This window comes from Abramis brama (assembly GCF_963993115.1).
Source record: "Abramis brama genome assembly, chromosome: 22".
Classification (NCBI taxonomy): Eukaryota; Metazoa; Chordata; class Actinopteri; order Cypriniformes; family Leuciscidae; genus Abramis; species Abramis brama.
This window is the reverse complement of record NC_139984.1, coordinates 25,877,796-25,901,866: the sequence shown is the minus strand read 5'-3', so window position 1 is coordinate 25,901,866 and position 24,071 is coordinate 25,877,796. Positions and strand designations below refer to the sequence as shown.

Genomic DNA, 24,071 nt, shown 5'->3' with positions numbered 1-24,071 from the left:
ATTGCTAAAAAGAAATGTCTAACCCATTGACAAATTACTAGCATGCAATAAGTACAGATGTTCAAAAAGAATGAGACTGTCAAAAGAGTTTCCTGTTGCTTTTTTTTCAGACCCAAACGCACCTGTAAACAAATCCTTATAATAAAAATAAATTTGTTGTAAAAAGATTGTCCTTCAGAGGGACTGCAAATAGTTGAAATTAATTTATTACACATAATGTTAGTATAAGTAGATCTCCACAACTTGAAATTGTGCTTGGAAGTTGCATGGGGCACATTTTCCACAACAGCACTCTCTTAACAACAACTGTCAGAAGCACAGAGAGCAAAGTCCACTTGTCAAGAAATGCGCTTATAACAAAGCTGTTATCCATGCCAGCGCGTGAGAGTATCCAGAAAAGCCTCCCTCAGCTCAATAGGGGGAAAAACAAGGAAAACGTTATCCTACCTTGAACGTTCTGCACACGGTCTGATTAGCATCGCTCTAGGATCCACTCATTCATTCACCGCTGCTGTAGTTCTCTCATTCTTCCGTGTTCAGTCCATCGTATCATAGCGTTCCATAACTCCATAATGAAAGGTTCCTGGTTCCAAAACAGCCAGGCAGCCCGCAGAGCGCGTCAGTGAGGCCAGCACATTGCAGTCCCGAGTATGTGAATTAGCCCTCCTCCACTCACCTTTTAATGCATCTTTACTGCAGCAGCACATTATATTTGCAGATCATAAAATCCACCCCCAGCGCTTTCCAGGACCGTCATGACATTACAATTTTATGACCTTGACTTACTGTGGTCACCTGGATAATATTTAAATCAACGTTATGAGTCTTCCACTCATACTGAAAGTGCTATGCACTTTCTCTTTTTGCCTCTCTTCCCTATCTTCACCCAAGATTTCTGTCATCAGAATACAGGAGAAAATATGCAAGGGGAAGGACATACCAGGACATAATATTTTCCCACCCCCTGTTTTATTTTTCAGCCTCTCGAGTTAAACATCAAATTGACAAATACACGTCAATAACAAAGCATGCAAAATACAGAGTGCGCGATGTATAGCCTACGACACGCGCACTGACAGCAAACAAATTAAGCTAAGACATCCAAATAGAAATCTCGCTTTTATATTCTGTGTTAAGGGTTTTCAAAATTACAAATCTGCCACGAATATTTGCACCAATGATCCTTTTCTTCCGCTACTGTCATATTTACAATTATTCAGTTCTGTTCCACAATGATAAATTAGACTCGGGTGTAATTGTAATCTAAATGTAATATTGTTTGCAGGATGATCCAGTTCCTTTGAAATGAAAGTCATGGGCCTTTGCTATTTTATATTTGTATGTGTGTATGAGAGTCTGTGAATGAAAAGGGATAAATGAGAGAGGGGAAAAAAGAGATTAAAAATAGAGAGGGTCTGAACGTGGGGAACGCGAGAGAATATGCATTTTTATGATTTCTTCTTCTGTCTGTTTCTTAAGCCCTCAGTTGAAGCTATAGCCTGTTAGCTCTCGGACGCGACTTTCTCTGTTGAGCTTCTTTAGCTTCATCCTTCTGTTTTGGAACCAGATCTTGACCTGTCTGTCTGTGAGGTTGATACTCTTGCTGATCTCCAGACGGCGCTCTCGAGTCAAGTACATGTTGAACAAGAACTCCTTCTCCAGCTCAAGTGTCTGATACTTTGTGTAAGGACATCTCTTCTTGCGTCCACTTTTCGCTTTTAGCCAGTTCCCCGTTGTTTTTTCCAATTTAGCCTCATCTGCACAAGTAAACAAGAGAGAGAGAGAAATAGGTATGCCGGAGTATGACTGCAAGATAACAGAACTGCATGAGGCGCTGCAGGTCCTCGTTTGAATGTGTTATTTAGTTTAGTTTGATTTTTTTTTTTTTTTTTTTTTTTTTTTTTTTCCCACAAAATATTCATATTTATATTCTTTGTTCTTCAGAATAAAAGTTATGCTCAATGTTTTGTACTAAAGGTCTATGATCTAATGGTTTAATCTAAACTGGCCTTTTTCTTACGCAGTGATGCCGTGTTCCTCAATTTAACATATATCTGACATTTTCTTTTATGCATTTTAAATTATTATCTATAGCCTATGTGTATACTTGCTTGGACGGACTACATTTCCGTCCAATTTCACAAGTTCATTGGTGTGATTTCAGTCGGTCATCGGCCTGCAATTATTTTAAATCGAAACGTCATCCACCAAGACAAAAACAATGATAAACATACAATACTTTGCAAATAATATAAAGTAACATAACTTATTATTTATTTAACATAAATAATATTTATTTTCCTTTTTTGGCTGAATTATCTCGTTAGATTAACTAAACAAATTAGCCTAGACTTGAAAAAAAAAGATCAGATGGAAGTGTGAATAAGTGTGTTATTACTGCAGATTTCAGGAAATTTCATAGACTAGCCTACTTACCAAACATTTTAATAACGGAGATTAATCAAACAAGAAAAGAAAATAATAATTATAGCCTATATATACAGGCTAGTTGAGAGCGATGCAGAGCTTAGTAAAATAAATGAAGATAAAATAATATAAAAAATAATATTAGCTACTAATATATATATATATATATATATATATATATATATATATATATATATATATATATATATATATATATATATATATTTATTTATTTATTTATTTGTCGTATCTTGTCAGTTACACCTTTATTTAACCACATTGATTGAATTATTTAAGGACCACACAATGATTTCAAATTTCATTAATAAGATTTTAATGAAGAAGTTTACTGACATTTTATTACGACAAAATACAAAAACAACATTATAAAATAAGCGCTAAACATGTCCAAATAATTAAACGTTTAAAATATTTTAAATAGACATTATTTACTTAAACGGCTATTGTTTTTTCGTTAAATGCAAACAAAATTTTATACAAATTTTACCAATATCATCAAGAAATTATGTAGTCATTTATGATTCTTCATTTAAACCTGTGTATATATATATATATATATAAATATAAAAACAATAACAGAAAATACTTAAATATATATATTGTGGCATGCGGGGAAAACGTCATTTTCACTTTTTCACTCTAGTCCACACCATTGCGGGCAGAACTACAACCAACTGGATGTAGTGTAATAAAAAATCTAATTTAATGAAATTTAGCTGATTAGTGTGAACTGTTTTGTTTTGTTATGCTGTGCTTGGATGGAGGTAGGCTATTGTAGAGCGCACTTTAACACCGCGTGTTAAGTGATCCAGTTTATATCAATGCCAAGACCCATTTTTTTTTTTTTTTTTTTTTTTTTTAACGGTGTTAAATGCCGTTTCATTTTTAAGCACACATGATACTGTTTAACAAACGAAGATCCAATCTGGGCCTGTAAGAAAGGGCCTGAACAGTCGTCTGTGCAACAAAAAGGTCTGCAATTTTGACGTGCAACTTGGTTGTCAGTTTACATGTTGTACATAGAATGAAGCGCGATGTTATTGTGTGTGTGTGTGTCTGTGTTTGTGTGGTAGAGCAGCCTGATCTCATGAAAATGCGTCTCTATAGCACGCATTGTGTTTATTGTGTAATTTATACGCGTAAATGAGTTTTTACGTGCATGATACGCAGTTTTCGCGTGCATTTGATATGCACTTTATTGCGTGCAATACACACGGCACCACACCACTAATCCTAACCAAACGTATAATACACACGCACCCCACACCACTACTAAACCTACCCTAAACCTACCCATGCGTATCCTATGCACGTAAAAACTAATTTTCGCGTATAAATTGCACGATAAACACAATGCGTGCTATAGAGACGCATAAGAGAGAGAGAGAGAGAGAGCGAGAGCGAGAGAGGGGAATTAGTTATCACCTTTCAATTCGCTTTCGGAATCATCAGAACAACTGTCTATTTTTGCGACACTCTCCTCTTTTCTAGCCTGTCTCTGATCCATGTCGTCTTCCTGCGTACTCCCTCCCTTGTCTTCTGGGTCCTGCCTTGCCTTGCTGCTTTTGACATATGCATCTGCTGCTAGTGCCTCAACAGGCGTGGATATTCTGGGAATTGGGTTAAAGTCCGAGGCGAACTCATCTCTTCCATGGTGGCCCCTTTCACTGGCGTACACCTGGCTCCGTCGGAAATAATCGGGGGTGGAGACGGCGCTTTGATTCGGGTGGCTGTTATTGTCTCCCAGACGGATGTAGGTGGATTTCTCAGCGGACTCCTTGGCGCTGTCGATATCAGGCTGGTAAAGACAAGGAATCGCTTCCTCTTTCACATTGCTGGCTGGAAAGGAACATGGATGCAAAGGCTGGGCAACAGGTTGTGAGCCTCTGTAAGTTTTAGAGCCTGCGATCCAAGCGTCCCGCTGCGACAGGTAATGTGAGTGCTGGTAACTGCTGAGATGCATCCCACTCTGCTGCAAGTCATCCCGTTTGGAGAGAGGGGTACCAACAATACCAAAACTACCCATCATGGAGCAACCATATTCTGCAGACGGTTGCATATACATTCCAGAGTTAGTTGAATAGCTCTCACCTCTGAACGGAGATGTTCCTCCCACCAGCGAGTCCATCAGGAATGTGTTGTTGGCTGCCACGTTGTTCGGGCATGACATTTTGCAACTTGGCTCGTTTTTCTTTTGATTCAAAACAATCTCCTTTATGCCGAAGAGGATAAGGACAGTAGGACGCTGACATCTTTTGGGGGGGCGAAAAATATCAGCAACATAATTATGGATTCAAGGCGCTTTGTCATGTGATTTTCAGACCAATAGGGTTTTGAAAGTGGCCTTGATGCGCCAGACCGTCTTGACGTCACTGGGGTCAAGTTGTTGAAAATACGTGGTACAGCATGGAGCAATGGCGCCATCTAGCCGATTTTCACGGACAAGGAAACCAACAACAGAACAAAGAACAATCGTCTTCAGATATACAGTTACGTGGCTTATGCGTCTGCAAAAGAAAAATAGAGAGAGGCAAGTAAACTAAACACTTCATGGAAATCAATGGCAAATTTCACAAGATTAGTCAATATAAGAGGATGGTTAATACCACACACTTTTACAAGTCTGCACATGTAGGCTCTGTTTTCAAAATGGACATGCAATTTTATAGAATAAGGACGCTGTTGACACGTTCTGTCAATGTTCTTGTCTATCTCGACACACACTACTTAATCCATTCCTTGTTATTTTCGCTCTTTTACAAATTCCACCAGGGGGATCAATTATATATTCATTAAATTAAATATTTTGTTATATTTTAGTTTTAGTTTTTTTTGTTTTTTTGTTTTTTTGGAAAGATGACTGCTTATGTTTTCGCCATTATATTTTTCTGTGTAATTTACTTTTTGTAGGCCTAATATAAAACACGAGGAGCCAAGGATTAATTTAGAAAATCAAAAATCAATTTAAAATAATTAAAAGTGAATAACATGCTCTGAATTGTGTATCTCAGCCTGTTTATTTAGCCTACCTTTATGTTAGCGTTAGCTGTGTGAGTTTTAGTAAGTGTGTTGATTTTTTCTCTCACAGTCACTTAATTATATAGGCTAATAGCCTTATAAACATGGTTTTATTTGGTACATTTTCCCCTAAGTCTTTCGTCAAACGGCTAATTTGTGTTTCTGGGTCCAACCATATTTCCTCTGATTCCTTGTAATATACACACACTACATAAATATGTTTTCCGATTTTAGCACACATTTCAAATTAGGGAAAAGGTACAATGACACACTTCGTGTTCGACAAGGTAATTATTTTGCCGTTTTACCAAACTACATCGAGTCAGCTAGAGGAATGGGGGGGAAAACACTATGGAAAAACACGTAAAAATTACATATCTTATGTAGGCTACTCTGAGTCATTTTTAGTGTTGCTTACTACAATTTATATAATTTTAAACATTTGTATTAACCCTTGGACTTGAATGATATTTTCTATGTTTGCTGGCCAATGCATTTCTCAACGAGGTCAGACCCAGCTAAAGACATCGGGCGTTGTTGTGATTGGTCTGTTCACTTGTCACTCAGCCTTTTAAGACAAACAAAAACACTTTCTCATGACAATATAAACGTATAGAGTTTATTCAATGCGTTGCATGATCTGGTCTTTTATGTACACCAATATTATGTTTTACATTATATTTTACGTATGTAAATGCATATGTTAACACACTTTTCTAAATGAAATGTACATTATTCAAAGGGATTAATAACCTGTGTTTGAAAATATGCATTTATCAAAGTATAGGCTATATAGCCTATCCTATAAATCTGAGATTGTGTGTAATTGTCTACAACTTATATAATTTGTATTGTATAATTGCATATCAGGTATAATTGCAAGTATATCGGAATTGCAAGTCAATGTTGAATATAGGAAACTGAAATAAATAAAAATGTGTCTTAATGAATTACAGGTCATGCTGCACCCACTCGCGCAGTGACTTTCTGATTCCAGATGTCATGACAATGAAAACGTATTCCAGAAGTTGCCTACATTTACACATTTAAATTGTAGTAAATATTGTTCAATATAATATTATGTTTCGATGAGTATTATGTCTAAAAACAACAAAAGAGAGTCAAATGAAAACATTTAAAATGCCTGTACATTATGGATTATGGACAGATGTATATTATTTAAATGTAATGTATTTTTAGTGTTGCAGCGAGAGTACTTTCTTAAAAAAAAGTTATTGAACAAATGTACCATTAAACTGTATTTACTTACTGTCGACTTAAATATGTAAAGCCATTGTCTCAATGTAAGTAAAGAGCGTGATCAAATGTTTTTTGTCCCTTATTTCAGAACAGCTTATTTCATAGGATTAAAAACGACAACAACGAATCAAAATGACAAAAAATAAAAATGAAACCGAACTGGTCTATGTGCTATTTGAATGATCTGTTTCTCTTTTGTCCGTGTGAATGCCGAAAAGAACACATGGAAGGCTTTGAGGCTTTTTAATAGTATTCTCAAACATTCCCTTTTCTTCTATTGACGTTTGTGATAGGCTACTATTAAATGTCGACACATGCAGCTGTTACTGTTAAACAGCAAAAGCTAATCCCCTTTTCTTTCGGGGCTATATCACACAGAATATTGAATTGCACAACATTCACGTTAATTGCAGAAAACAAAAAAAAGTGTATGTGAAAGAAAAAAAAAATTAGGAATAGTTTTTTCACACCCACTCCATATATAAAAATAATCATTTTTTAATATTTGAATAGATCAATGTTTTTGAGCAGGTATTGATTTCTGATCATTTTTTAAGGGTCATTACATGCACTGTGCTGTAAATTGAGCTAAAACGGCACAAAAAAGAATAGTCGTCAAAACGACTTTGGAAAATGAAACAACACATCCAGTTTCACCACGTAGGCCTCTACGTAATTCTGTTGGCCTTGAAACGAGTAAAAACAGAGTAGGATATTCCGTGCTTGTTTGGGATCTAAAACCACTCATAAAACATATTTCCAATTTAAAGAGACCCGCTTTTTAACCGTTTCCCTTCACCAAACAGGCGTCCAGCCGCAGAAGTCTATGGAAATTTATGGTTGATGCATGTAACGTTTTAAAGACATTTATAAATCAGGGAGTGGTAATCGGAAAGCACATCAGCATTATATTAAATTTTAATATCACGAAAGACCATACAAATGACTCGTGGGCACCAGTGGCGATTGTATTTACAGCTTTTCATCAGACACAGGAGAGCGGAAGTAAGTATAAGCATTCAATGAGTGTTAATAGGCTCTGTCCAAAGTAGCCTACGCAACTGTACGGCTTGCAGTAATCTTTCAGACCACACATATTGGAAACTGTTGTCACTTCCAACAGTCCAACATTTTATAAAATCTGATGCCAAAAACGTGTCTGATTTTTTTTCATGTTATTGGAAAACTGTGTTATTTGTCAAATGGGACAATTGAGCATGAGGCATAACAGAAAATATTAGACTCTTGACATTCTCTTGATATTTTTATGCAAATATGTTGATTAACTTTGTAAAAAAAAAAAAAGAAAAAAAAAAAAAGACATATGCTTCGGATAGATTATGTTGCATGATGGTGACTTAAAAGTAAAAATTTAATCCAGGTTGTATTTACATCCAGTGGTAACTCAGTCCACAGTCATTATTCTGATGCCTCCTAAGCCTCCGCCATTTTCCTTGTTGCCAACTAAGAGCGCCTTCGAAAGTGTTCCATTTCGCTCTTGCTTTCCGTTTAGCAGATATTAGGCTACTATATTCGATTCTGAACAATTACCATATCCACACAACGTCTTACAACAAAAAAATAATTTGTTTTGGAAAGTCGCATTTATGAATCGAATCAACCCACGACACGAAATGAAGATTTTATACTAGTCATTGTTCAAAAGTCTATATGCGCGGATTGCTTTGGTTTGGTGGCGACAGTATCTCCGGCGTTTGATAGGTGGACGTTCCAAGTTCCTGCTCCTAGTGTGACGACGCAAGAGAATGGAATTCAGCAAATTTACTACGTCACTGAGCCAGGGCCAAGGTTGGTGGGTGTGACAAGAAGACAAGCCTTCCAGCCTTGATCCTTGGCTATGCCCCCACCCGCCATTTCTCTCCCACAGTACAAGCGAAGATCAGTGGCAAAGTATCATCTGTACTAACACATCACACACACACACATACATAAGTAACAAGTCACTACATTGGGAATTTGCAAAGGGACAAATGTGTTGAGTTTTAATACAGTTAACTGTGCTTAAATCTCAACAATAAATCAGTACACTAATTCAGCACGCAAGGGACCTCCCCTCCGTTTTCGATTCACGTTCAAGCATCAATGCATATTTACTCCAGTCTCTGTTTTAAATCTGTCAGAAATCTATTTCCTGTTACCCGGGAAAAGCCACAACCAAGCAAGCTTAAATGGTCAAGAACATGCCAAAATGTCATACAATATTTCAAGCATGAAAATATTACATTTTACAGAGACAATAAAGCGTATTTAATGGGAGTGCTAAAACTGGAAAAGTTACCTGCTGTAGTTTAATGTGAGAGGTCAGAGTGTTGCTTCTTAGACATTCCTTGGTCCTTTCCCACTTGCGCTGATTGGTTCTGTTCTGTTCACCACGTTTCCTGACAAAAGGGGCTCCTTGATTCCACTTTATTACAATAGGTTAAAGGTGAAGGCCTTGACATTATTGAAGTTCAAAGACAACTTTTAATTTTATATATTTCTTCATAAGCATAAGTGCCAACTGCACACTTGCACGCCTTATGAGCCCACATGTTGTGGCAAAATCCATGTAGTGTGATCACATATAAAACTGCACATGGGGACAACATGCAATACCAATATCTCACCTCTGTTGAGTTTGTCAAGATGCATGCAACTCAGCTTCTTCTGAACAGATTATTCCATGTGGGCGATATCGTTTGATAGGTTTTTTTTTTTTTTGCACCTATAGACAATAAGGGTTCATTTTTAAACGTCTCAGTTTTTTTTGTCCTACATTTACATTTAGTCATTTTTTTAGTCCTAGCAGCCGGACTTTCTTGTTTACTATTTACTGCGGAAGTGAACACCATTCCCCTCGAACAGACGGTGCAATTAAGTCAGAAAAAGGCAATTTAGGGCCCTGACTTTATTGCAGTGTCTAGACTACAAGAGTGGCGATTCCATTTAGAAGGTACTAAAAGTCGTTACCGAAATGCTCTCTAAATTTTTGACGTGTTCAAGAGCAATTTCATGCATCCCTTTCTTAGTCACTTTAGACAAATACACACATCCCTAAAATTCCCTAAATGTTAAATATTTTGATATTTACCAGTTTTCATTGAAAAACAACGGATATAGCTTAATATCGATACACTTGAACGAACGTGTGGAAGGGAGACGACGAATATAGAGAGATAGAGCAAGAGAGAGGTATAGAGAGTGAGTTTTCATTACTTGGCAGTGGTCAGTTTATTGTATCTTCTCTCAGATCTCTTTTTTTTACTGCAGTGTTATACACATTCCCACAATTTTTACTTCACCGTAGACTACCTTGTGTGTTTTTAAAATCAAGTCACAATTGACATAACAGTTTATCTTTATTCGTGTTTATTTTTGAGTAATATATAGTACACAGGCCAATTCGGATCGCTTAATAATCCTTCCGAAAAATGAGAACTTTGGGCGTACAGCAAATAATTTAAAGAATCGAACAACAAAGCTCACACGGCTGCAAAGGCAATGTAAAGAACAATAGCAGCAGGGATAGGGTGAGGATACTCAAAATAACATTATATTTACATTCACGAATGCACAATGCATATTCTCTGTACAAGGAATACAATATTACAGATTGTACAAGTCACAGTTCTAAATGATGAAAACATAAAAAAGTATGACATCTCCAGATTTAAACCAGAGTCGAGTGTATGTGTTTCAATATACATATATACAACCATAAAAGGATAAATGATACAATTTTATAATATATTATAGTAGGCTATTTTGAGACCATTTTCAAAGTGAGATTTCACTTAAAAGAGGTGTCACATACATTTTGAAAAAAAAAGAGTAATTTTTGAGAAACTGCCATTTCTAGTTTGTGATTGACAATTTGCATTTTCTGTCCCCAGCCTCAGCCATTACAGTCATGTTAACCTTTAAAAAACGTTTTTAATACTGTTGCTGGCCTTGAAAAAAAAAAATTCTAATATTGTAATTAGATTGATGGGGATATTTAGACATACATAATTTGAGTTTGCAGAAATATGAAATAACAGACAACGCCATTTCAACAATTACAGCAACGGATTCCCAGAGAAATACTGCAGGCGATCTCTGCTTAATTTCTTTTCTTTCATTCTACGATTCTGAAACCATATTTTGACTTGTCTGTCAGTAAGGTTTAACATTCTAGATAGCTGCAGCCTTTTCTCCTTGTTGATGTAAACGTTAAAGAAAAATTCTCGCTCCAGTTCACGAATCTGAAACTTGGAGTATGGACATCTCTTCTTTCTTGTGCGCGGAGTACCTTGGGATAATAAAAAAATACATTTTAAATGATTATCTTATAAAACATTTCCTGCAAAAACAGAATGAAAAGCATAAATGCACAACACAATTTTATTTTTTTATTAGTATTGAAAGTATGTTTGTAACCTCCAGTGTCACCAAATGCCTAATGGATAGCATCTAAGATTACTGATATGAGGAAGCAGACACAACTAAGTAGCCTATGTCACTCCGATGCAATACTCTAATATCTACAGCCGTGGAGAAATCTTATAAAAAATGAAAATGTATATAAAAAAAGAAAACAATAAAACAGCATGTTAAACTCGACAAAAACGTAAACAAATGAAGGTTGTTGAATAAAAAAAAACTTTGTTTTTTACCTTTTGAACTTATAAAGTGATTTTTTTCCTGTCTATGCATTTTTCCTGATTTTTGATCACATTAGGCTAATTAATAAATGTGTTTCAAAAATTATAGAACACATAACGTGAAAATGTGTTCTCTTTGTTATTTGTAATACTTCAAACAAATGCATCTTACTATGGGCCTGAGGTACTGTCCCTTGTAAATGGCCGTGAATGTTAGCTTCTCTTCTGCAAGCTAAAGCCTACTTATAGTTTGAGAAGCGCCGCAAAAACAAATAGCAGAAATCTAAAATATCCAATGATTTGAAACGTAATTACGACAGTTCTGATTGGCCTTATTGTAAATTTTGTGGCATTCCAAAAAGAGAAATACCTCAAAATTAAAATTAATTTCTTTCATTTTTAGACAGATAGATAGATCTGACACTGGGCAAGCACTAACATTGTGGTCATTGACTATATACATCAACCCCACTGTAACTCAAGTCACAGCACGTTTAACAGCTAATAAGGACTTAGTTTACATTCGAGCTGCTAAAACAAAATTCACAGTATGCCAAAAGTAATGTTCTGCCCAATTGGTTTTTACCCCCGACAGCTAAACGAGAAAATCCGTTGCAATGCTCAACGCAAGTTCATGATCAAAGTTAGCATTTGTCACAATAGCGCGCTCTTAAAATTTCACAGACTCTGGGATAGTAGCGTCTGTGTATAACATCCTCTTTTTTCAAAGCGCTTTCCCATCGTAAAAATTCTTTTCGTTGGAGGAAAGAGCTTTGTAGGTTATAATAAAATCCTTTGAATGCTTATAAAACTCCACATAAAATCTGACCGACAAAACACCGGGCTAGTCCCTTAACCTTTCCCCATTTACAGCTTCGGTACCTACTCGAATGGCTGCTCTTGCTCGCGTTCCCGTCCTTAGTAGCTGCTGAAGTGCACGAGCCCGAATTGGTATGTTCCTCCTCATCCTCTGGGTCCTTTTCCGGCTCTTGCGCTGCGGAAACAGTTGTGGCTTGTTGGGACGAAGTCTCTAATTTGTTCATCTCGCTCTTTTGTAAACAATGTTCTGACTGATTGTCCGTGCTACAATAAGCGGTTTCAAAAAAGCGGTCAAAACCTTGAGGGAGCACGTTGTTTTTCCCCACGCCGGCGTAGAAACCGGTGGAAGGGTGGCTAGAGTTCGGATGATGCTGGTGGTGGTGGTGGTGGTGGCTGTACACACTCTCGTTTTTCATGAGCATTTCTGTCATGGTGGATGGCGGAAGACAGTCTCTGTGCACCAGGTCTTCTCCTGAGTAGCAAGATGCATAGTTGGTTCTGTGGTGCCATTTGCTGGACGGGTCCAGACCATAGGAAACATCTCGCACTGGTTGCACTTGAGATAGATTTGTGGAATAGGGGTATGTGATTTGTCGCGAGGGCCCCTGTGGAAGGAACGAAGAGACGGCGGAAAATTCTGGAACGTAGTAGGTGCAGCTGGGGAGGTAGATGTTGGAGGCACAGCCCGTCCTGTCCCCGAACTCGGACGTCCGGTCTTTACGCGTCTGGGAGCAGAAGTTGCCCAGATTAACAGAGTTAAACATCTTTCTCCTGTAGTCCGTACTACAGATATGATGTTTTGGATTCGGGCTGCAGAAGGAGAAAATTTGGGAAGGCGAGATGACGCGCAATCCATCTAAGTCGCCCCGCAACACGTGATCGAAAGTAGATATTGTCATATATCAATTTGGAACACATGGATGCGTAGGAGTGGTTCTGTTGGGTAAGATCTGTGAAATTCAAGCGATTAGTTTTCAAATCATGCAAAACCATGTTAAACAGTAACATTTTTTGTTTATTGTTTTAATCCGGTTTTGCAAGAACGAAGAGAAGTATTTTCTATTTATGTGTACGTGTGTTGGAGCCTGTGTAGGTATTGAGTAACGCTGATTTTATGAGTCTGGGGCAACACAATTATATGCTTATATAACGTTACAAGTTCTAATCTAAGACTTTCGCATGTAACAAAACTATTACAACTTTAAAATAAGGATAACTGGTATGATTTATTATTCTGTTGTAGTGTTGATTTCTGCACTGCTTATATTCAAGGGTCGAGTTTTACCGTATTGTCAAGATTACGTCAAGAATTTTATATTAGGCTATATATAAATATATATGCGTTAAACCTATAAAGCATATATATTTATTCATGGTATGGTTAGCAAACATGCCTTATAGATGTCACGTGTCAGCTCCACCCAATTCTTGAATATAGTCATAGAACATTTGTGAGTTTGTCTTTTTTTTCCTTAGATGAAAACATTGAGAACATATGTAGAAAACGATACATCCACCCGGAGATTTCAGTTATTGCTTGTATAAACACAAAGTTAATGCTGATGCTTTAGGCTATGTTTGTTTTTAGATGTGGTTTAATTTTAAACTGGGGGGGAACTTTTCTCTTGGTTTTAATCAACGACACTAAAAATAAAAGCTATGAATGATGCCACTTATCATAAAGGATGACTATCGTGAATGTAAAACACTGTCTTTTATCAAAGGAAAAAAATAAAATAAAATTATGTGTAACATACTATTGTGTTCGACCTTCCTTACACCCAGCACTACACGTTTTGGCATTTAATATGTGCAAAGCACGTCAAATGATCCCATGGATATTTTAAATCTCTGAGACCATTTTATGAGAGGCATCTGTTTAAGGCAAAACATACTATCCAGTTTCAATATGTACCCTCCAGCGTCTAATAAAACAATACTAAATGTTTTATTTTTGTTGCAGAATTCGGATAAATACTAATTTTAAAGAAAAATATTGCTTTTCATTTAAAACTCATTTTTAATAGTGAAAGATCTATACTCTATACTGACACATTCTGCTAACACTGCAGACCATGCTAATCTTCTGAAAAATATTTCAGTAGTTTCAGTAGTTGTATCACAAACTAATTCGTGAAATAAACTATAATAAAAAAGTTCAGTATGTAGCACTCATTTTAAATTAACTGTTAGTTCGTGTACATATATGTAATATACAGATTTACTGACCGGTCATGGAAGCATTTCACAGAGCAGCACATATAAACTAATAACATTTACCATTGTTTATGATACCAATTGTTTTTAATAGTTTCTCTTCAGAAAGATTATTTTTATAGGTCTATTATTTATTCAAAGCAGCTTTTCAGAGTGTCCATATTAACAAACTATGATCGATTGTTGTAAAAATATTAATATCAGTTACACTGCACATCGCAACTAAAACGTTTTTTTAAACAGAATTTTGCTAGATTACTTGCGTATTTGTGTAAGAGGTAGGCTATGTGGCAATGAGTCCTTTATGAGTCCTCTCTGAACGGAGCCCTCTCAAAATTGACAAAAGGTTGGTGTGCAATATGCCTTCAAACAAGTACAAAGAAAGCAGACAGCTGCCCAGACCCAGCACTTGAATTTGACCACTAAAATTCTCACTGCAGCCACCATAAAAGGCCGAACGGCGGAAAAGCAAGAAATGCTTTGTTCTAAAGAAAACAAACACAAGGTAAACAATTAAAAAAGCTCAAAGAATGAAATATCTAACTAGTAAGATATGCAATACAATGATTGACGAAAGCTGTACTATTCAGGTTTCAGTCAATCAGGTCTATAAAAGTTATTTTGAACAAGCTAAAAAAAAATAGCCGTGTCACCAATTTGAGACAAAACTCTATCGTAAAACTGTTAATGATCAGGAACAATATCGATTTTTTGTAGTCATTCTATTCAGCATAAACTTGTTAATGCAAGAAAGAGATTTTTTTTTTGCGAGATAACTACTGAAACACTTAACATGTTGTTCCCACATTTTGTGTCTTACTCGTTTCACAACAAAGTCTTGTTTTCACGCAGTGCACAACAACTACCGCATCTGACATGTTTTGTACCTGATTTTGCAATAGTTGTTCTACAGGAGACAGGTTTCACATGCATGTCAACTAATTCGATGCAATCGTACAGCTTCAACACTATACTACTGGCTGTAGGACCCTGAAATTCAACAAAGCTGCGCCCTTTTCTTTCTCTAAACAAGCACTATATCCCCACAAATGCTCTGCCCCTGCTGGAGATTTGGACAATTGTTGATATTGTGATGTAGCAGTTGAATTGAAGGGGCAAGTTCAGCTGGAAAAAAAAGCTAGAAAGGCGTTTAAAGTCTAGAGAGACAGAGGTCTTGTAAATGTTTGACATCACTATGAAGAACAGTGAGCTTTAAGACATTGTCAATGGAATTTTTTTTAAATCCGTTGCAGCTAAGGTCTACAATTATAGAGTTAGAATTACAGTCACGTATTAATGTTACTCGGACTAAAACGGCGCGGCTAATGCCTCAGAAAAGAGATCCGGAGAAATGACCCGCACGGTCAATCTCAGTGTTTGCCCTGCCTCGGCGGTCAAATTCTTCGACTTTTCTTCCGTACGTCAACACAAAAATACTTTTTGCCTCATGCCGACCGAACATCGACAGAAAATGAAACCTATTCAGAAGTCGTGATATGTCAACAATGAGACCAAACAACAGTTGCAGGCAACACTCAAGGGCCCTTCAGTTTACCTCTAGGGCTAAAACCTCAGCAGGGCTAAAAAGGGAAACTGTGTAATAGCATTACTGTCCCCTCATGGCCTAGATAAATTTAATTGGATGTAAGTCGGGCTGTTAAACTCGCTCGTATGAGCTGTGAACAGATTCAAGCGACAACAAAAATGGCCCTTCTTTTTACAGAGGTCTCCGTGAGTGCATAGCCTGAGCTACAGGCAACCAGTGCCCAATTGTGTCAACTGAACATCACATTCATAGAAATCCTAGAAGCTTGTTGCTCAAACGGTAAAGTCAGAGCATGAATCGAAGTAATCTTTGTTATATTGAGTGATATTAAATATTTTGTTAGTGGGTGTACATGTGATTAAAACAATACATTTAGATACAAGAGAGATGGCTAATTGTGTACATTTCCATGAAAATCTACGGGGTGCAAACAGAGGAAACTTATCCTTTTGAAATACGCTATAGCGATTTATATATATATATATATATATATATATATAGGCCTATATATATATATATTAAAATAAATAAAACCATTGCTACTTTCTTTGTCGCATAAGAAGACTGTTTTTTTTTATTTTTTAAATACAACGTTGTTCTTATATACTGATACACAACATATTATTTCTGTATGTAATTATTTTCATGTGTTTTCACACCCGAAAAGTAAATTCCTAAACTCGACTGATACAGGACTATTGCTTTTTGTTCCGAATAATAGGCTAATAAAAATCCTAAGTATGTTATGCCTCGAAAAGCGACTAAAGTGAGATGATAATTTCTTCTACTATTATAAAAGAAAAAAAGACAATTGATGTTGTTTTCAATAACAGTATTTTAAAAACATCAATATGGGTTTACGAAGCCACAAAATGTGTATATCCAATTAAAGAATACCCACTACAACCTTTCTTGTAATCTATATTTATATTTATCAAATATGCTATTGTTAAATATCACGGGTGGATAATGCGAAAAAAACTCGCTAAATATGCATCGAATGTTCTTCATGTCAGAACCTTATTACTCCACTGATAATAATTGTCATTATTTGCGTTGTGTCCCATACATTTTTTTTGTAAACTGCACTGAAATGCAAATGCCACTTCAGTTACACTGCTTACATATTCTACCAAGATGTTTACTTCATATTTGTTGTTCAAAATGATTCGATAACAGTAAACGGAATGGCATTTATTGCGGAAACCAGATTTCCGACACATGGCTTGTTGATGACAAGATAAAGGTATGACTCACAACAAAACTACTAATTTGACACCGCATGTCTACGGCACGACTTTGTTTATAAGCAACATAGCGTTTTTACATAACAAAAGGCCAGTAGCCTGCCTTCACTCTCATTTTTTTTTGGGGGGGGGGGGGGGGGGGGGGGGTAGATATGGCCTTATTAAAACCATTACATTACACATACCATTACATGGTAAAAACACAGTAAATATTTCCAGGACCTTACTCCACAAAGCGGATTCACTTACACAATTAATATCCAGATATTCGTCGAAGATCGCTTTGAAGTTGGATCCAAGATTAGCAAGAACAAAGGTTTGTCGCAACGAACATCGGACATGTTTATGTTCGCCCCGTCCACCAAATAATTTTAATTTAGTTAAAATACATCTTAGGCTTTGAGCAGATAATCTCTTAAGAAGGGTGGTTGTGTTAAATAAATTTGTAATATGAATTGTTTGCATGCTGAAATGAGTTGAAATGTTTATGCATAGGCTAGGCTACTCAACGCATTACATAAAAATGAATTGGTTGATTCGATAAAATATCTGGTGTATTCCAGATATTGTAAATATCTGGTAACTTCATATTAATGATTGAATTGTGTACACCAATGGTATTGGATACTTGGTTCCTATATATGGGACACACTAACTTGACCTTCAATTTGTAAGTTGCTCCCGCCCACTAAGACAGGGCTAACGCGAGGGGTGGGATCGGAAAGAAGGCCCCAACATTCTATAAACAGTCAAAACAATAGTTTGCAAAAAGAGGTTATTTTCTTCAAAACTGAATAGTTATAACAACTTTCATTCAACAATATTTGCGTTGTTTGTGTGCGGTTTTTCTCTCTCACTGCAACACGTTTTCCCATTTTTTATTTGCTTAGGTAGGCTATTGCAGATCACACATTAGCATTTGTCTTTAGTATTAATTAACGTATTCAAAACGCATTCATTAGTTTCGCGCTGTTCTTCATACGACAAGCATGTGACGATTTCCAGTATATGTATCGTTTCTCTATAGAGTTGTGACATTACGCTGCATAATATTCCCCATATATTTTCTAATCACTTAAAAATAACTGCAAGGGAATGCGGTCTAGTCAATGATATATTTAGTATATAAATACAAACATAATATGTTTCGAAAAAGAAACATTCATGCAATAAGTATGCATGCTGTAGTTATTTTTATATTATATATTTTTATTTTTGACGTCGTGCCGAAGCTTTATAGTAACAGAAAAATGTCCCATAGGCAAACTGCATTTAAAGACTTGTTGATATGTTAAATACATGAAATGTTTTATAATCCAAAAGCAAGAAGGACTTTATAGGCTATTTGTATACTAAATATTAGATAGGCCTACAACTGGATTGAAAGTTGATGTTGCTGCGAGTAAAAATTATACAAAGGTACAAGTTAATAAAGTAAATACATAAGAAAATAATGAAGTTTTAATTGTCAAATTTCTTGTTTTGAAGTTAATAATAACAAAAATCCTGGCAGTACATGTAGACGAATAAAATAATATAATAAGGAACCATTCACCCCCGTCATTACTGCCCAATATGTATCGTTGCAACAGAAGATAAGGCCCGATTAAAAATGTCATGCAGAAAGTTTATAAGAAATTTACAAAGACAATTCAAACAAAGAACATTATTAAAATAATAGTATTAAAGTATTAAAGTAATTTTAAGCCAGATCAATTACAAATTAGAACAAACTACAGTACAATTTGCATTAAATTGATAAGATTCGTATTCGGCACATTCGGTTTGCCAATAACTTTTTTAAGATGACCATTTTTTAATCAGATGAAATAATCGTGAAAGAAGGTCTTTTTTCCAGTGCGGTGTCAGTGATTTTAATTTCAACTATAGGCCTGTTCAACGCTTCCAAGCAAATGTTGGCACTGCTTAAATACAGAAGTACCCAAACCGCTGCATAAGCTAAATATTATAGTTACTAGCACGTCAAGACGGGCATATACACGTTTAAAGAGAGCGTTTATAAAACTACCCATTGTCAAGAACTATTTCTGTCTCTCTCTCATTTACACGCAAGTCTCCCTTTCACAGACATACACTCTCACAATCTTGTGTGCAGTGCAAGCGACGCCAGAATCGACTTCTCTCGTCTCTACACGTCTGTGATAGGAGCAGAGCACTTAGTGAACCACATGACTACACAAGTTTTGTGTGAAGGGCACCGAGGTGATCAATGACCTCTGAGCCGGGGAGACGAGTCGTCATAAACAGATTTGGCCAGTCTCAAAGTCAAAAGCGCCACAAGCACATAAAATGCTATTGTTACGATTGCAGCGCATTTGCTTTAAAGGAAGCCAATAGACTTGACACTAGCCATCCCTAAGATCCACTTTATTTGCATCCTATAGAATCATCAGTGATTCTCCATTCATAAAATGGAGTTAAAAAAAAAAAAAAAAAAGTTACAACAAATTCATGTTACATCGTTTGGTTGAACAAGGTAAACATTACAAGTTGATCCTAAAATTCAGTACAATAAGTTCTAATTCCTTTTCGTGAGCAATTAAAAGTAGGCTATACTATGATTATAATCGCCTATCAAAATCCTAACAATCAAAAAGAAAACGCAATCTTCTAACACAAGATATTTCAGTAATGAGCAATGAACTAAAACGCCAAAACACGGTCCAAAACGTCTTTAACCATCCAGAGTTCCAAAATAGGCAAGCAAACTATTGCATGTCCAGCAGTTAGTCCTCATGGGGCCCTGTTTCGGCGTCTGATCCATTTATCCTCTAGGTGGATGTCTTTACCATTTGCAACCACTTGATAAACCATATCAATATTGTTGCACATGTGGCCATGTTGGCAAACATTCAGATTGCATTTTTAGTTTTCTCCTGAGTGTTAGAAACAACAAAAGCTTTTTTTATGTCTTAACCTTATAGCTACTGAAACAATTAAGAGCCAATATTGTCAAAATAAGGATAATGCGATTAAATGTTTCTGAAAACGGTCGTTTGAGTGCCTGAAGTCGGCTTTCCTGCTATCACTGCATAGAAAAATGTGTTAAGGTAACACATTTATCAGATTCAGATAACACTCATAGGCCTTCCACATCACGAAATAAGTAAATAAAATGAAGTTTAAAGACTTTATTAATCAGAAACTGTAGGTTACACATATATGGATACATTCATGAACATTATTTACAAGACATTTTAATCGCAAGGTACAAAGGAATGCGACAGTGGAGCATTCACAAAATTACACAGAACAACACAGAAAAATTATACATCGAAGACAATTTCACAAAACATTTCAAAGAGGGGGAAATGTGACGATAATTTTTATATAGTTGTTGATGTCATTCATATAATTGTATTTTCTATAGATTCACAAAAATAGGGTTTAAAGCAAATGACAGTCGCCAATCTGTCAGACCAATAACAACAACAACAAAACAAAACAAAACAAAACGTAGCACCGACTTCTGACAAATTCCTTTATAATATAATAATAATAATACTTAATAATAATAATAATAATAATAATATAATACTTAATAATAATAATAATACTTACAAACGAATAAACTACTTTAGATTATACAAAATTTTAACCAGTTACGTGTCCATTTTAAAACGTTATTTTCGTTATTTTCAGTTTAAGGTGTTTTAAAATAATACATGCGCCTTTTGACAAAAAAAAAATAGCCGGAAACATTTGCTTTTTTACCTTCTAACTACAGTCATTATCTTCATGCAGCAAATATTAACTATTTCACTGGCATATAATCCATGATCTGAGTAAATAATGTTTCTAATAACACAATGGTTCCCGCTAATTACCAAAGCGGGCTCGTGAATATTGGGATATAAATCTGATCTCTTCTGTTCTGTATGATTGCTAGTTTCATTACAGTTATAAATTGATGAATCTTTTTTGTTTTAATTTACCATTGCACGTCTTAATATTACTTAACCATGCATTTCTCTCCCAGAAGCATTGTTGTTGTGAATTAATTAAGTAGACCTAAGCGAATATGTCCAAATAAGGCAGATCAAGGGACGAGCTATCGTTAATGGGAAATTTATGCTGGTATAATGCAAATATAATGGAGACGAGTTTAACGTTTTTCACTAGGTATATCAAGAATACATATTTTATTAGCAGGAAGTCGCATTTATGCGGCTTAGCTGCAGGCCTACTAATTTACACTTTGGCCAATATCTAGTTGTTGAAGTAGGTAATCTGCTCACATTTGTCAGAATGACATTTCACAGGCTAGATCAAAGTCTATTCATAAAAGCTGTTCTGTAATTGCAGTTTGGTTCTCAAGGGCCCAAGATACGAGTTGGGTCACTAACTTTGTGCCCGTGACCGTGAACGTGCCATAGAACACGTGGCGATGACTGCGGAACGGAGATAAGACGTTGATGGCTTAACGCGTCTTATTGTTGAGGCGTTTGAAAGGCTCTTTCTTAGCGATAACTGGCAAAATAAAAAAAACATAGTTGGGAGATTACGAACAGTTAAGCATTCTCGTTGAGACAACATATGGAGTTTCAGTCATTTTTTAAGCTTAGAACACTGATCATGGCACGAGTGTGTTATCATTTTAAAAGATCTTTTAACACTCCGACAATAAATATTTAGCGATCATTTCAATATCATTAAGACTGATAAGAAAACATTTTACTGTCCATAATTCTATCTCACAGCTTATATTTGTCTGAATTTCTAACTAGCAGTTAATTAGGCTACTCAAAGTAACTAAAGTGAGAGATGACTTAGCTTTTTACTTTCAAAACTTAGACTAAAACATTACCATGTACATGCCCTCAATTGCTGGGCACAGACCCTCTTAAATAAACACTATACCACATAGTATAAGCAGACTTTTGGAGCTATCATTTGGTCGCGTACCCATAAATGCGTCATAGGGCAAGACTTTCAGAGTAAAATGGGCCAATGGCAGATTCCCATTGACTAAATACTGCTGTTGGACTAGCATTGAGCAATGTATATTGTGTGCCTCCTTAGAAGAAGGACAGCGCCTGCTCCCTTAGTAACAGTCTCTTTTTCTTCATCCGCCGATTTTGGAACCAAATTTTAACCTGTTGGTCGCTGAGATTGAGCCTGTCAGACAGCTCCCTGCGTCGCTGCCGGGTGATGAACTCGTTCAGCATGAACTCTCCTTCAAGCTCGGCCAGCTGCAGTTTGGAATAGGGCTTTCTCTTCTTGCGGGTCCGGGTGTGCATCGGGTACCACGGGGCACCTAGAGGGGCATAGCACGGGTTCATGAGAGAGCTTCAAAACATCTTAGGCCAGCACACCAAAAACATCAAGCCACGTAAAATACAAATTTCTGGTGCATTTTATTTTGTGAGGCTGTTAATATGACAATTAGGCATGATTCAATGACAATCTGAAGTGTGATGCAAGCTGTCGATATGACGAATTTATCTGTTTACACAAAAAGAATGTCTTAGAACGTTTTACTATTCTAGTTAAATGTACATTAACGCGGTAATTGTCCTTTTTGCGAGAACCTACTTATTTAGCGGTTTCAAGGCATATTAAATGCACGGCAACTGATATTAATTCAGTTTACGAGTCATTAAAACAAACGTCCTCTTTTCTCTGAACAGAGCAATTGCCATTGTACAAATCTGTTCATCTTACTAAAATAACGTGAAAGCTTTAGCAAAACCTACATATATCAACAATAACTATGCTTTTTAAACAGCGCCAAACATTGGCAACGGGATTGTTGAATTTTATGATGTTGTGTTTACTGGTTGTATAAATGACTGAGCGCTTAAACTGGTGAACGTGGAGCATTTTAGGGCAACCCCTAGTGGCCTTGAACAACCACGCAAGATCCATGTAGGAAAATCATAACAGTTGCCAGTGAATGCCTAAATAAACCGTCATGCAAAATAAAGAAATAAATAAAAGGCTGGAGCAAAACATTTGTACTATGTTCTTCTGTTGCCTTTTTCAGTTGTGATTAAAAGCGAGGGACAAACCTCCTCCACTGGCGATATTGCTTGCGTGGTTTCCTTGCGATATCAGGGTTTGTGGATCGCCTGCTGAAGTCTTTCCTCCTTCGTTTAGCACTGAAGAACTGGAGTCGGACTCCAACGACTGACAGGATGGCGGGTCTTGGGTCAGATGTTCGGTGCCATAATCATACTTTGAGAAGGTGCCACTGTTGCCCATCCCATTGTGCATCCCGTGATCAGACGATACTGATGTATCTCTCGCTCGCTCCTCTCGTTTGAGATTGTTGCTCTCTGAACACGGCTCTCTGGTGTTGCTGGAATTGCCATAATAACATTTGCTTTCCTCCAGACGGGTTATTTCACAAGATCGATTAAAAGAGGGGTTAATGGATACGGGACTGCTAAAGTAAGACTGAGGATATCCATTGCACGACTCCGATGGATTCCACGGGAGAGAGCAAACATTGTCCCTTCTAGGGTACGAGAGAGACGGTAGCCCCGCCAGCTGTCCCCCTGAGGCTCTAAAATTCGGGAAGTAAAACCTGTCTCCAGTGTGGATGTTTACCAAAGGTCCCACAAACCCAGGATTAAGAAGATTATGCTCGCCCATTTCCGCGGGCCAGACCAACAGCTTCTAGTTTATTGCAATCTGACATTTAACGTAGTTAAACCTGGAGGTGCACCTGATTGGTCATCTCCACGTCACGTGCCGGAGCTTACTCGAACACTAGAAGGTACCACCCACTTGGTCCATTTCAGACAAAACAAAACATTAACTTCTGTATAACGGGTTTTATATGCTTTTTTAAAATACTATAAAATATCTTATTAAAAATGTAAAATCTTGTTTTTCTTTTCCCCTAGC

General features: G+C 36.5%; 3 protein-coding genes across 3 annotated transcripts; all 3 read right to left on the bottom strand.

Annotated features, from left to right (window-relative positions):
* Positions 1 to 447: 447 nt before the first annotated feature.
* hoxc10a (homeobox C10a) lies at positions 448 to 6,783 on the bottom strand. Its single transcript, XM_084099837.1, has 2 exons — positions 3,874 to 6,783; positions 448 to 1,757 (listed from the first exon to the last, which is right to left on the bottom strand). The coding sequence occupies exons 1-2, from the start codon at positions 4,616 to 4,618 to the stop codon at positions 1,483 to 1,485; spliced, it is 1,020 nt and encodes a 339-aa protein (XP_083955963.1). The 5' UTR covers positions 4,619 to 6,783; the 3' UTR covers positions 448 to 1,482.
* A 3,307-nt stretch (positions 6,784 to 10,090) lies between these two features.
* Positions 10,091 to 13,087, bottom strand: hoxc11a (homeobox C11a; the record flags this gene model as incomplete). The annotated part of the gene is made up of 2 exons (XM_084099540.1): positions 10,091 to 11,017; positions 12,256 to 13,087. 2 exons carry the CDS (start codon positions 13,085 to 13,087, stop codon positions 10,785 to 10,787), a joined length of 1,065 nt encoding a protein of 354 aa, XP_083955666.1. The 3' UTR covers positions 10,091 to 10,784.
* Positions 13,088 to 22,237: 9,150 nt separating this feature from the next.
* Positions 22,238 to 23,831, bottom strand: hoxc12a (homeobox C12a; the record flags this gene model as incomplete). The annotated part of the gene is made up of 2 exons (XM_084099442.1): positions 23,231 to 23,831; positions 22,238 to 22,476 (listed from the first exon to the last, which is right to left on the bottom strand). Exons 1-2 carry the CDS (start codon positions 23,814 to 23,816, stop codon positions 22,238 to 22,240), a joined length of 825 nt encoding a protein of 274 aa, XP_083955568.1. The 5' UTR covers positions 23,817 to 23,831.
* Positions 23,832 to 24,071: the final 240 nt, after the last annotated feature.

Coding starts and splice junctions, on each gene's coding strand:
- hoxc10a (XM_084099837.1), bottom strand. CDS start 4,618: ATGTCATGCCCGAACAACGTGGCAGCCAACAACACATTCCTGATGGAC. Junction 1,758..3,873: donor TTCCGAAAGCGAATTGAAAG/GTGATAACTAAT, acceptor TTACTTGTGCAG/ATGAGGCTAAATTGGAAAAA.